This window comes from Phocoena sinus, chromosome 17, assembly GCF_008692025.1.
Source record: "Phocoena sinus isolate mPhoSin1 chromosome 17, mPhoSin1.pri, whole genome shotgun sequence".
Lineage (NCBI taxonomy): Eukaryota > Metazoa > Chordata > Mammalia > Artiodactyla > Phocoenidae > Phocoena > Phocoena sinus.
Genome location: NC_045779.1, coordinates 59,805,901 through 59,819,362, shown reverse-complemented (window position 1 = coordinate 59,819,362; position 13,462 = coordinate 59,805,901). Strand labels below are relative to the sequence as shown.

At 38.1% G+C, this 13,462-nt stretch overlaps 1 protein-coding gene across 1 annotated transcript in view; it reads right to left on the bottom strand.

Moving 5' to 3' along the window:
• Window positions 1-13,462, bottom strand: part of COLEC10 (collectin subfamily member 10) — a 162,318-nt gene that overhangs the window by 49,304 nt on the left and 99,552 nt on the right. Inside the window, exon 4 of the mRNA XM_032610432.1 lies at window positions 9,504-9,599. Coding sequence (XP_032466323.1) covers window positions 9,504-9,599 — 96 coding nt within the window. The remainder of the gene's footprint in view (window positions 1-9,503; window positions 9,600-13,462) is intronic.

The following is a 13,462-nucleotide window of genomic DNA, read 5'->3' as shown; positions in this document are numbered from 1 at the left end:
GGCTAATGGCTGGGTCTACACAGCATATGCTGTAACGTACTCTCGGTTACTGAGTACACACAGAGGCTTGAGACAGCTGGCCATGGCCACGCTTCTGGCTTGGAGTCACGCCCTGAACTTCCACAGCTGAAATGAGTCCATGCTTTTCTGGCTGCCTGATCCACTACCCATGTGGCAACAGAGCCAAAGTGGTAAACCAGTTTCACCAAGGCTCGGATGTACCCAAAATGTTTACCTTGTACACTAATCCATATACCCTTTTATTTGAAAGTGGCTGCTCCTTTGTGATAATGACGTACTGTCTCTTTTGCGAAAGCACCCATTAATACATGTTGGTATATATTCCCCCCCCCCCCAAAAAAAAAACCATTTTGGAATAGAGTCCAAAGTAGGAGAGCCAGATTACTTAGGAGAGCTAAATCAGCATTTAGGAGTTTCCTAAGGGAATGCTCTTCCCAAGACCTCATCATGTTCTTAGCTGAATTCTTGACATGCAAGTTCATGTGGGTTACTTCATACACAAGCTAAAGGTGAGGTAGAAAATTCTATGGTTCAACGTGTGGTGAAGTCATTGACTAACCCATAAGGCCATAGGAAGACAGTCAATGGCTCAGGATCAGGGTTAAATGAAAAGAAATTGATTCCTAAATAGGCAACAACATGCTGGAATCCATTTTTTATTTGTGTGTTCAGTAAGCAGGTAAACAAAGCAAATACCACATAAAAGTCATGAAAGTCTAATTTTAAAATTATAATTGTTTGAAAATCAAGGCATCTTTTTCTCATATTTGGAGAATTCTGACATCTCCAGCTTCAGCTTAGAGATTGGGTGTGTTGAGTGAATAGTTTGAACTGTCTGTTGTTTCTTTAAGCGGCACCGTTAAAAGGACGGGTCGGCCACTATAAAATATGGGCAAAGCAACTGTTGAAATAAGATGCAGCCAATATTTACCTGAATGATAAATTCATGTCAAGAATTCCAATTTACTTTACATCTATGGACTTATGATACGCACCGTTAATCATACTTTTTCTGAGAGAGCCCATTATAATCTGTACAGAGCCACCAAGGAAGCAAAAGCAAGGATAAAATAAAAAGAGGTTGCTAGGATGAAGGCTGCAGATTCTAAACAAAGATGAGTGACACATGTTGGCTAGGATAAATCTACAAATAGTCTGGGGCCAGACATCAGACATTATTTGAAATGACAAACTTCACATTAACTAAAAGAAAAAAAAAGATCATAGATGGAGACAGACAGTGGTGCTAAAAGTTATACAACTGCATGATTCATTTCCAGAAGAAATCAATGTTGAGATGACTTTTTTCCTCCTTCAGAACCAATAATGAGCCTCCTATAATTAGGTAAACTTTCTCTGTCCTATCAAAACAAACCGTTAAGCCGCAGAGAGGCCACTGACACATCTACCCTTCAACCAAAGCTATAGTATTTTAATTTAAGTGCAATGCAAAGATGCATGAGTCAATCTACCGTAAATTTTCAGCAAATAGTGTGTGTCATTGGAAATAACTTCTGCTTTTCTGAAGACCGTAGATTTATTCTGTAGGAGTTTTAGAAACAAGCAACAATAATTTTAGCAAAAGCAATTCCCTGCGTTCACTAAACCATAACTGTCTGAAACTAGTTATTTCTAGAATTACATAGAACCAAAATAGCAAACATGTAAACAGAGAGCTATGGGTTAGAATTCATCAAATGAGGGGGGAAAAATGTTTTGAATTTTAAGGTATAAAATATCACAGCTGTTAACTATTTATAGTTGCCCAATTTTAATGCACAATTCAAGCACTAATTAAAAACATTCTCCATAAATAGAAAACCAATTTGCTGTGTATGCAGGGTGAATAATACAATCAACTTTCCCCAGCTATCAATTTTCTCTTCATACAGTCAGTCAAAAAGTAATTGACCTTTTGGACTTCTCATTAAAACTCAGCAACGGAGTCTGGAAAAAATGAGGCTAGGTCTATTCATGCCATCAAATGAGGTTATAGCATATCTAATCCCATCGTTTCAGTTTTGTCTATCGTCATCATGAGCTGCTGGGCTGTGGTCTGAACCAATTGGGGGTAAAAGCAGAGTTGAGCCGATTGGCCATGGCATATTTTATCCATTCCACACGTACAGGCAGAGCCTTAGTTTGCCACTGAGCTAATAAAATAAAAACATGAGACATGCAAGTGACATCTGTCCCAGTCAGGACCCTGGGATGGAGAGATGGGCTCTCATTGTTTCAACCTTATGTTGTTAGGTTGCGTTAAGTCGTATGAAAGTCTAAGGCAAATTCCAGGAGGAGAAATTCTTTGTGGTTCTCATTTATCCCGCTTTCTGAAATTTCTGAGGACATTTCATTGAGAGCTTGGGACAAATTGGTGATGGTGGAGGTGAGGGTGTGGGTAAGGGTAATACATTTTCCTGGGAAAGGATAAAATCATGGAAGTTAATTAACAAATCCATGGGAGTCTAAAACTGGAGCTGGAAAGAAACAGAGATAGTCTCATTCAATCCTTTTATCTTATAGATAATAAGATCCAGAGATTTAGAGCGACCAGCCTCAAGTCACACTTTGCTGAGACATGAATTTGGGTTTCAACTCCCAGCTGAGTTTTTACAGTCACAGCATAGCCTGACTACTCTTTCATGTACTTTCATGTTGTTTGTTAAAAACAAACAAAAATAAAAGCGGAACGAAAATTCTCATTGAAGACATCTTGCAAAGCCACACATACGTGCTTGGGTCTTTGTGGCAACGGTTAGCTCTACTATGGCCATGGTGTGTGACCTTGATCATTTTCAAGTACACAGCATCTCCCACCCACACCGCCTTTTTAATCCCAAGCTCTTGTAATAGGTTGTGTGGATTTCCTTATGGGAGGCCAAGTTTTAGAATGGACCTTCAGATTCTTTGCAAGTAAAATGTGGCTCTTTACCTTCAACAAGAAACTTGTGCTTTCATTAAGGTGACCGTATAAATTATCTTCCAAATCACAGAATTGTGAGAGCAAATGGGGTAGTACTGATTATTACAACAGGACAACAGGTGCACACCGAACTACTCTTGGCAAACTAGGATATGGGATCTCCCTAGCTTTAGTGTTTCCAATATCCACAATAGTAAAAATTCCCCTGTACAGGTATTTGTTCTATTGTGCAGTTTTTTTTTTAAGGTTTGTTTTTGTTTTCTTACTTTGAAAGGCAGCAATATATAGTGGAAAGGTAGAAAAAAATACAAAGAAGAACATCTGGGGGTCTGAGTCCTACTTCTGTGAGACAAAAAAATCATTGTCCTTTCTTGGATTTAGTATTTGCATCTATTAAAAGACAGAGTTGGGCTAAGTCACTATTAAGTTTTCTTCTAGCCCTAATGGTCTAGGATTTCTTTGCCCCCCAGATTTCCATTTAATGTGTGTGTGTGTGTGTGTGTGTGTGTGTGTGTGTGTATACACACATATATATATGTCTATATACATATATAAAAATAGAGGTCAGTTATGAAAAGAATATGAAGTTTCAATAAACATTGAATAAGAAAACAACCAGAATTTGAGTCTGGAATACACTGTTGGTAATGTTATCTTTGAAAAAAAAAGCAAAATTGTTTACCTATATTGAAAGTCACACCCAGACACATAATGTCACAGCAACTTGGTAGTTCAGTACAGACAGGAAATGTTTTTTCATGTGTGTTTTTGGCAAAACTCTACAGCTTAGGGTACTGGTGGGTTTTTTTGTTATAACAGAGTCTTTTATGTGGCAAAGTCACATTAGACGCTGTCTGGTTGCTCCTGGTTACGAAGACTTTTCCTATTTGACTCACCTTCAATTTTTAGGCAAATTCTCTGGCTTCCTGCTATTGTTTCTGGTGTCTGCAAGTCCTTGCAATCTTTTATGTGTCTTTTGAGAGGAAAGTCTGGGTGATAAAAGTGTTACATGCCCCGTGTAACTTCAGAGGTGTTAATGATTAAAAGCATAAAAGTGGTTGGATAAGAAGCAGAAACAGAATTTATCAGAAATTCTAGATCCTTATCTAGTTTAATAAATCCCCCATTTAAATTATAAGTGATAAGCCTTATCTACTTTCTGCATATACTACAGGCACAATTTGGGACAGTGTTTTGTCTTTCCATAATGCTTGTCTGAATTCTAACATTTCAAAACTTCCTTAAGTCATCTTGCTGAGCCAGGGAGACAAATACAAATATGGGTGGTTTCTCTCTTCTGCTATGACTCTTGGTTGTAAATTTTAGGTGCAAGATTGCTTCTTCATTTGATTACTACAATACGTTCCTACCCAAGCTTCAGTATAAGGAATAGTTAAAAAAAAACAAAAAACTAAAAAAAAACAGCTTATTGAGCTATGAGCTTAACGATGTGCTAAGCATTTTCTACATACAACCTCAACCAATCCTCAAAATGATCCATTACATAAAATGAGGTTCAAAAAGATCATTTACTCAACCAAGTTTGCACAGCTGATAAGTGGCAAAGCCAGGATTCAAACCCAAGTATATCTGAAATCCAAACCCTGTGTCCTGAACAACTATAGTCTTATCTCAGGGTATATCATGGGTTGACAACTTCCTTCTCTACATTTGCACAAAGTCTTATGTTTTTAACACTCTTACTAGCACATCCATTTAGCTTATTGGTCCTCATAATGTTCTACTAGGGCAGCAGAAAGGGTGGATGTTAGGTTCATTTTATAGATGAGGATGCTCAGAGAGGATGGTCCAGCATCACAAAGCTAGTAATTTGTAGTGCCAGCAAATGAACCTGTGTCTTTGGGCTGCTGCCCTAGTGAAAAGTCCATAAAACCAGAGTTATTTCTTGAAAGACTTTTTAAAAAGTAAGATAAAACCTTAGAGAAACAAAAATTCAAAAGCATAATTAATCAATCATAAATAAGGAACAACTGCCTTATTAATCATAAATGCTACAGGTAACATTTAACAAAATTTGGTTTTTCCTTCTTGCCTATCTCAACCAATGTCTGGCCAGTGTGAATTTGTGACAACACTAATAAATAAATGATGGTAGTTAATATAACCCAGACCTCTATGACTCCTTCTGTCTTGTCATGAACAACCTTATATTGACAGTCTGTTTTTCCTGCCAAATTCTGATGTTAAGTACAGAGACCATTTCTTATAGGTCTTCCCATAGAGTGGTTGCTCACTAAAAGTTTCTTGAATAAAAGCAGAAGGTGTTGTTGTTAAGACATGTAATAATAACATTTACCGAGTCTTGTTTAATATATACCAACCACTCTTGTAAGGACTTTAGCTGTATTAAAATATTTAATCCTAAAAACGATCTTATTTTACCTCAATCTCACAGGTACAGAAAATGAGGTACCATCAATTCAAACAGTTTTCCAGAGTCATAATACAGTAAGGGGCAAGGTAAAAATTTGAACCCAGTTAGTACAGTTTAGGAAAATTAAGATTTCAAACTCATTAGCACTCAGTAATTCTGTTAGGTGGTATTCTTTTAGTCTTGGATCCATTTCATAAAAATATTGAAACTGCATTCCTATAGTGTTTTTCTACTGAACTGATGTATGGAGGAAATGCAATTAAAAAAAAAAAAACCTTCAGATTCTCCTGCAAGAATTAAATGGTACTCCATCATTTGGAGATCAAACTGGAAAAAAGAAATGCTGCTTCAGCAGGTTCTCTCCTGAGGATCTGACAAGAGCCAGCATTAGGTGGTGGTAGATAATAACATGGGTTTTGGAGGAAGGCAAATAGGTTTGAAACCCAGCTCCATCCGTGTTTGGGGCTAAGCTCCCCAGAAGTCCACTCTTAGACAAGGATTTGTGTACCCCTTTGGCATGGTGCCAAACTAAAGGTGAAGTTTCACCCAGGCTATGCCCAGGCATAACCCCATATGTTCAGATGTTAGTTCTATTCTATGTGAGTTATTCTCCATTTGCTCCTGTTATTTTTTCCTGGGGGACTGTCCTTTATAGACCAGATCACAGTCTCACTTGCCTTATGGCTTCCAGGTTTGAATTTGCCAAATTAGAGAGCGGAGATCAGGAGGTGGGGAGAGAGAAAAGTGGAGGTGTTCCCTCCACACTCCCCCCTGCAGGGGCATAGTTTGACAGTGGCTCTTTCTTCTATCAATGGCCACAACTCCTGTTGAATGACCCTCTTGCGTACAGTTAAAACTTACTCTTGTGGATCCCCAAACCCATCTCCCCCTTCTGGTCCTCCGCCTCTGTTGATAGTTCTTGCTGCTTCTCCATCTATTACTGGTTCCTTTAATCCTGCCCACACCTCTCTGTAAGTGGTCCTTTCATCACATTTTCTTTGCTCAAAGCCTTGAATATACATCTTGCCACTAAGGACTTGACTAGTAAATCTCACATCTGTATGGGTATTCTCGTTATGGATTTAAACAAAGCAGAAAGTCACAGAATACCTGTTTTACTACATGTTTCCCATTGACTTTCCTCTTTCTCCCTACATGCCACTGGACTGGGAGGGATGGGCTTTTGCTCTTCTCTTTGTGATAACTACATCCCTTACATCATATCCTGAATTTCATTTCAAATGGTTTAGAATAAAGCACAATTTTCAACCTTCCACCTTGATGTGCCAATGAGATATTAAAGAATTGAGAACAACTTTTTCTCTTTAAAGGATGTCTGCTTTTAGAGAAAGACAAATACCGTATGCTAACACATATATATGGGATGTAAGAAAAAAAAATGTCATGAAGAACCTAGGGGTAAGACAGGAATAAAGACACAGACCTACTAGAGAGCGGACTTGAGGATATGGGGAGCGGGAAGGGTAAGCTGTGACAAAGCGAGAGAGAGGCATGGACATATATACACTACCAAACGTAAGGTAGATAGCTAGTGGGAAGCAGCCTCATAGCACAGGGAGATCAGCTTGGTGCTTTGTGACCGCCTGGAGGGGTGGGATAGGGAGGGTGGGAGGGAGACTCAAGAGGGAGGAGATATGGGGATATATGTATATGTATAGCTGATTCACTTGTTATAAAGCAGAAACTAACACACCATTGTAGAGCAATTATACTCCAGTAAAGATGTTTAAAAAAAAAAAAAAAGAATGTCTGCTTTTAAGACTATAGCCATGCTAGGCCCCCCCAAAAGAAAAACAAAATAATAACTCATTTAAGAGTCAAGCCCAACTAATGATGCCATTGTTGGTTGGTTGGCATCTACTTTCTTCTTTCTGGTGTTTTATGTCTCATGACTTGGAGTTGTTATAGCCAAACATAATTTACAGGAAGAAAGGAGTAGAATACATCCATTTAATAATTTAATATTATCTCTACTGCTTGGGCCAGAGATAGATAATTCCTTTGAGGTCCACTAACCTCACCTCTCATTTTAAAGATACGAAGGTGAATAAAATAGTACCATTCTTACGATAGGCAGAATGTCGGCCCCCAAAGATGCCCATGCTCTAATCTTTTAGAATCTATGAATACTTTAGGTTACACGGCAAAGGGGAATGAAGGTGGCAGATGGAGTTTAGGTTACTAATCAGCTGAACTTAAAATAAAGACTTCATCTTGGATTATCTGGATAGTTCAAATGTAATCGCAAGGGTCATTAAAAGTAGAAGAGAGAGGAAGAAGAGAGAGGTAAAGAAATGGCAGCATGAGAGAACTTGGTCCAGTGTTGCTGGATTTGAAGATGGAGGAAAGGGCCACAAGCCAAAGCTTCTAGGAGGTGGAAAAGGCAAGAAAACAAAATCTCCCTCAGAGTGTCCAAAGTTAAATAACTCCACCAACACCTTGATTTTAGTGTGGTAAGACCCATTTTGGGGCTTCTGACCTCCAGAACTGTGAGATAATAAATTTACATCATCTTAAACTATTAAATTTATGGCAATTTGTTATAGCAGCAGAAGGAAACTAATATCATTCTAAACCAAATACCCTTACGTCTTTAGCTTAGAGTTTTAATTGGTAATTATTTACTTAGCATCTTCTATGGATCATGCGCTATGCCAGACACTGGATATATAACAAGAAATAAGACAGCCATAGGTTCTCTCCTCTTAGGTCTTATAGACTGGAGAAAGAGTCAGAAAGTTAAATCACATGTATATGTATAACTGAATCACTTTGCTGTACACCTGAAACCAGCACAACATTGTAAATCAACTGTACTCCAGTATAAAATAAAAATTAAATTAAAAAAAGAAATTTAAATCAGCTTTAACATTGACATAGGGGAAGTGCTATCCAGAGAAGGGCAGTGTGCTATGGATGACCTAGCAGGGGGTGTGACCTTAAGAGGGGTCAGGAAAGCCTTCTGTAGAAGCGACTGTTTCAAGTTGAAAACTGAAGGGTGAGCAGAGGCAACTGACCCTGGGGATGTAAGTGGAATTGGGCGTTGAGGTGGGGCACAATAGATATAAACAGAAGTAAGAGCGTGTTCCAGAATAAAAAAGAAGGCCTTGGTGAAACCAAGAGAAGGTTCTGCCTGACTGGCATAAAGGCTTAAGAGACAGCATGGTGGGAGAGGGGGCTGCTGACGTCAGCAGGGGCAAAGGGACAATGCTATACGTGCCACAGACTGTGAATCCCGAGCCTTCAGAAACAGAATTTGGGTGATATAATTTAATGCTATTAGTAAGACAGCTACTCTTGTGTATATTTAATTTTATGTATATTGTAATTTTCTATATAAGTTGAATGTATATTATAATTTTATATGTATTGTACTTTTATTTATAATACTTAGATGGTCGTGCAAAATTGCAAAGAACTCAAAGAAAGCTAATGTGGCTGGAGATAAGCAAGAGAGGGAGAGCAGCATTTAAGGGGCAGGGTCTGGTAAGGTTGGGAAACAATTCAGGTGAGTTTATTAAGTCGTGTGGACAGGTTAGCTCAAGAATAAGATATCCATGATTGATCTAAAGATTCACAAAGGTGGATCACAAGATTCAGGAGTGAATGAGAATGAGGGTATAACGTTACCATTTCGACACCAACATCCATTCATTGAAATACGTTCTTAAAACAAGTCTAAATACCAGGTTGCATAGAAAAAGGGGGAGTGAATGTACATAAACCCCTGTGGTATTTTATTCAGTTGTTCATTTAGTAGTACTAAGTAGTAGTACTAAGATTAAGTCTTCACATCTCCTGGCAAGGGAAGTTTAATGGAAGAATGTTGATTCCCATTATGCCATGCCCGTTTTCTAAAATTACAAGAAGCTTCTTAAATCCCCCATTTAAGTCCACTGCCCCATCCTTTGACTTTAACCAGAGCACAATTTTTGATACCCTTAAGGGGAAAGAAGGTGATAGAAGAAGGAAAGCTGGTATTTTATCATGTCAGTGAATTTACTGTGTACGTAATCCTATTACATTCACTCAGCAACTTTAGAGAAGTTGAATAATACTCAAGGTTATCAAGCTAGAAACGGCAAAACTGAGATGTGAGCCCCGCTTGGTCTCATATTAAAACCCAAGTTTATTCTACATTACCGTGTTCGTTTTCAGGTTCTCTATTCAGCAGCAGAAGAGAGTGAGAATCAGCTTTCTTGCTGCATCTCCAAAGTCTAGGGATATGTCCAGGAGAGCCTAGAAAAGGGAAGAAGAATGTTGAACTCCTGAAGAAATTCAGCTTCTATTTATGGAGCTTCTGTTAAGTGCCGAGATTCATGTTGTGGATTTCATGATGAAAAAGACAGGGCCCAAACCTTCAGACAGCTAGACAACAAAATTTTGTATTTAATACAGTCACTTGAGAGAAGAAAATACAATTCAATGTGATCATTGCTTTTATGGAATGAGTATCAATCAGAGAAGGCTTCCAAGAATAATAATCTAGGTGTACACGGGCCAAAGAAGAGAAGTTTCTACCAAGGAAGTTCATACTGTGTGTGTATAGATGCTTGAGACGATTAATTTAGGATTCAGAAAACTTTGGGGACTGAGGATCTAATGTAGAGCGTGGTAATTATAGTAACCATGGGAGGTGATGAATTACGTGTTAATTAATTTGTGGTAATGACGTATCAAATCGTCACACTGTACACTTTAAATACATACAATTTTATTTGTCAGTTTAATCTCAATAAACCTGAAGGGAAAAAAAAAAACCATTTTGGAGAGAGCAGGAATGGAAACATCCCATTACCTCGAATGCCATTTATATGTCTGTAATTATTCCCATCAACTATGCTTTGTATATGAGTAAAATCCCATACACCTGGGAAGAACCAAGTTAAGTATGATTTCACCTCTAGGGCTGGGGTCTCACGAAAGCACTAGAGCCCAGCCATCCTCCAGAAGATAATCTCCCACAACCAGCAGTGAATAATTCATTAATAATGAAGAACTTGGCTTACGTAACATTATAAAATGTCAAATTCAGAAACAAGAAATTTTTTCTGGCATTTCTTTATCCAACAACTAGTTATTAAGTGCTTCATCTGTCTCGGGCACTGTTCTGGGTTCTGCTAAAAGTGTGATGAATAAGTTAGATATGGTCCCTCCCCTCAGACAACTCACAAAATAAAATAATTAGATAATGGAAAAGATACACTTTACCAGAAAAAAATACAGACTTTTCTCCTAGATAGGTATAAAGGTTGTATGGGTCCTTATCTGGTTTGGCATGGGTGATTCTGGAAATCGATAATGATAGAAATCATCTTTGTGCTGGGGTGATGTGAATTTTTTTTCCCCTTCAGATCTACTCTTCACCCTTTTCAACTGCCCTATTTGCTGTGTGAAGTTGACCCATACGGACCCCATTGAAGGGGAATATATTTTGGCTTCTGCTTGGCTAAGTCAATGGGAAGCCCCCGTGACACTGCAGGGATGGGAACTCTCATGATACCTTGACCTTCAATGTAAGGCTACTGCTCCTCTGAAGGTGAACTTCTCCACGTGACTCCCCCTGAGGTCCAATATCTTCTCCTTCCTCTCTCCATTATGGCTCAGAGGTGGTAACAGCTCAGCTGCTATTTACCACCTGCAGATTATTGCATGATTCCATGGGTTTCCCCTCTATCCGCTTGCATCATTGTAAATAGTCTCTTTGTAAATGACTCATCCTTAAATTATTTCAATTTGAGTGTGTCTTCTGTTCCCCTTTGGGACCCTGACTAACACCTTTGTTGTACCCAAGTTTCTATCCTTTATTTACTTATTCTGCTTACATCGATTGACACCACACCTTCAACCTGGTGTAGAGGACAACACTCAGATAGCGACAATAGAATACCTGCCTAAAATAAGCACTCGCACATACTCTTAGTAGGAACGTAATTCATATATATGTCAAAATTTTAAATGCACTTATCTTCTGACCCAGAAATACCAGGTAAGGAATTTATCCTGTTCATTACAGTGTTATTTATAGTAACAAGATACAGAAATCACTGGTTGTATACATTATGGTATATCCAAACAACAGGATGATGTGCAGATGTTAAAAAGAATACAATAGATCTGTATGCAATAATATTGAAAAGTCTCCAAGATATGTTAAGTGAGAAATCAAAGTACTCAACAGTATTTTATATACCTATTTGGGTAAAATATACAATATAGTGGGTCTGCTATATGACTGGGTCTACACATAAAATTTGTTTTTGTTTTCGTATTTTTTGGACATATTAAAAAAAAGAGATTTTGAAAGGGATATGACGAGAGACTAGGGAAGGGAGATTGTTACTTCACATTCTTTTAGCTTTCAGTGTCTGTTTTACTTTTTTTTAAAAAAATAACATGTGCTTCAATTAATTTTTTTAAATAACATAAAAATAGAAATAGAGATGTAATTTCAACCCCCTGTTTTGCTTAGCTTAATAGAGGAGTTCTGAAATAATAGCCAGAGGAAATAACTCCCTAAAACAAATGTACAAGAAACAATATCAGGATATTAAACAATATCACTTGTGAAACCTGAAATGGGAGCATTTCACTCCGCTTATATCACATGAAAATCTACTGAAACTGACTTCAAAGGCTGAACCACATGTCCTTGACAGCCACCGGGGGCCTGTGAACATAACCTCTGCCTGTTTCCTCTTATTATTTTTGCAATGCAATTATAACTGAAAGCCCCCAAACCTTGTAATTGTCAACCAACTTTTGGAAAATGCAAATGGCTGACCAAGGATTAAATGGGAAGGCCCCTCCCACCCTCTCTGAACTTCGTGGTGGTCTTTGGGTACAAAATGACCTAGCTGCAGCAATTCTCAAAGATGAGCCAAAGAAGAAAATAGTTGTCTTTTCAGAAAGGGTTTCTCTGTGGACATCAAAGATCGCAGAGAAGAAATCTGTATAATATTATTTCCTTTTCCCGGAATTTACTGGCATCTATCCAAGGTTTTTCACTGAAAGTTAACATCCTCCTGTATACAGATAGGTTTGATATCTGAGCTCAACTGGGTCAGCCCATTTTTGTGCAAACGATATTAATATTCTGTCCATGCCTCAGGCACTCTTTTTAATCCAGCACAGTTTCATATCTCTTCTTCCTGTTTCTGCTTTTCACAAATAATCACAACCAACCATAGATAGCGGATATTCCCGAAAGTACCAAATAATGGCTAATGCACATACAAAGCATTCTGAGCTTAAATTTCCTTTTAGAAGAATTCAGATCATAAGCATTGTAATTTCTGATAGAAACTTCCATGCACACAAGCGTACTGCATTAAATATTTGCCATTCATCTTGCTTATTGACACAGCATCTATTGTGATTGTTACTCATATGCTATAAAGAGGCTAAACAGGCAAAAAGGTGGAAGAAAACATTTCGTAGGTGGTCTTGCTCAGTGAACAGGGAAAACTATGTTATTTGTATTACTTCTGCTAACTCGAAGTATTAGTCTTTGCTATTTTTGAATGATGTGATTAGTTCTCATCTGTTGAACTACAGGCAGGCACTGGACTAAGCTTATTCCATGTATTACTGCATTTCAACTGCAAGATAAACTTTGAAATAAAGATTCGATTCCTATTTTACAGATGAGAAATGGAAGTTCAGGAATAGTATCTGGGCTCCACACAGCTAATAAATGGCAGAGCCGGTGTTTGTCTTCAATATACATGTCTTTTCTTCTAAAGCCCAAGAGTGGGACTAACATCACAGAGCTTTAAATGACCAAAGTGGCCACTATTTTATCTCTAAAGAGAGTGAATTACCCCAAAGCCCCAATAACTCCCCTGCAGCCAAAATGAACCAGCAGGTAATATCCCAATGTAAAAAACCAGAGTTAGACATTTCTGAGATTTTTACCCCCTGATATTTTTCTGTCCCCATCTGCAGCCTGAAAAGACCCTTCTGTGGGTTTTCCTGGAAATATTCAGACTCTCCAAATCTCTACTTAGAAGGGCTTCTAGTCTACCATATTTGGGCAGCAGAACTACAAGGTGAAAGAGAGATGACAAAATTCAAGAGAACACATCACAAAAAGTCCCTTT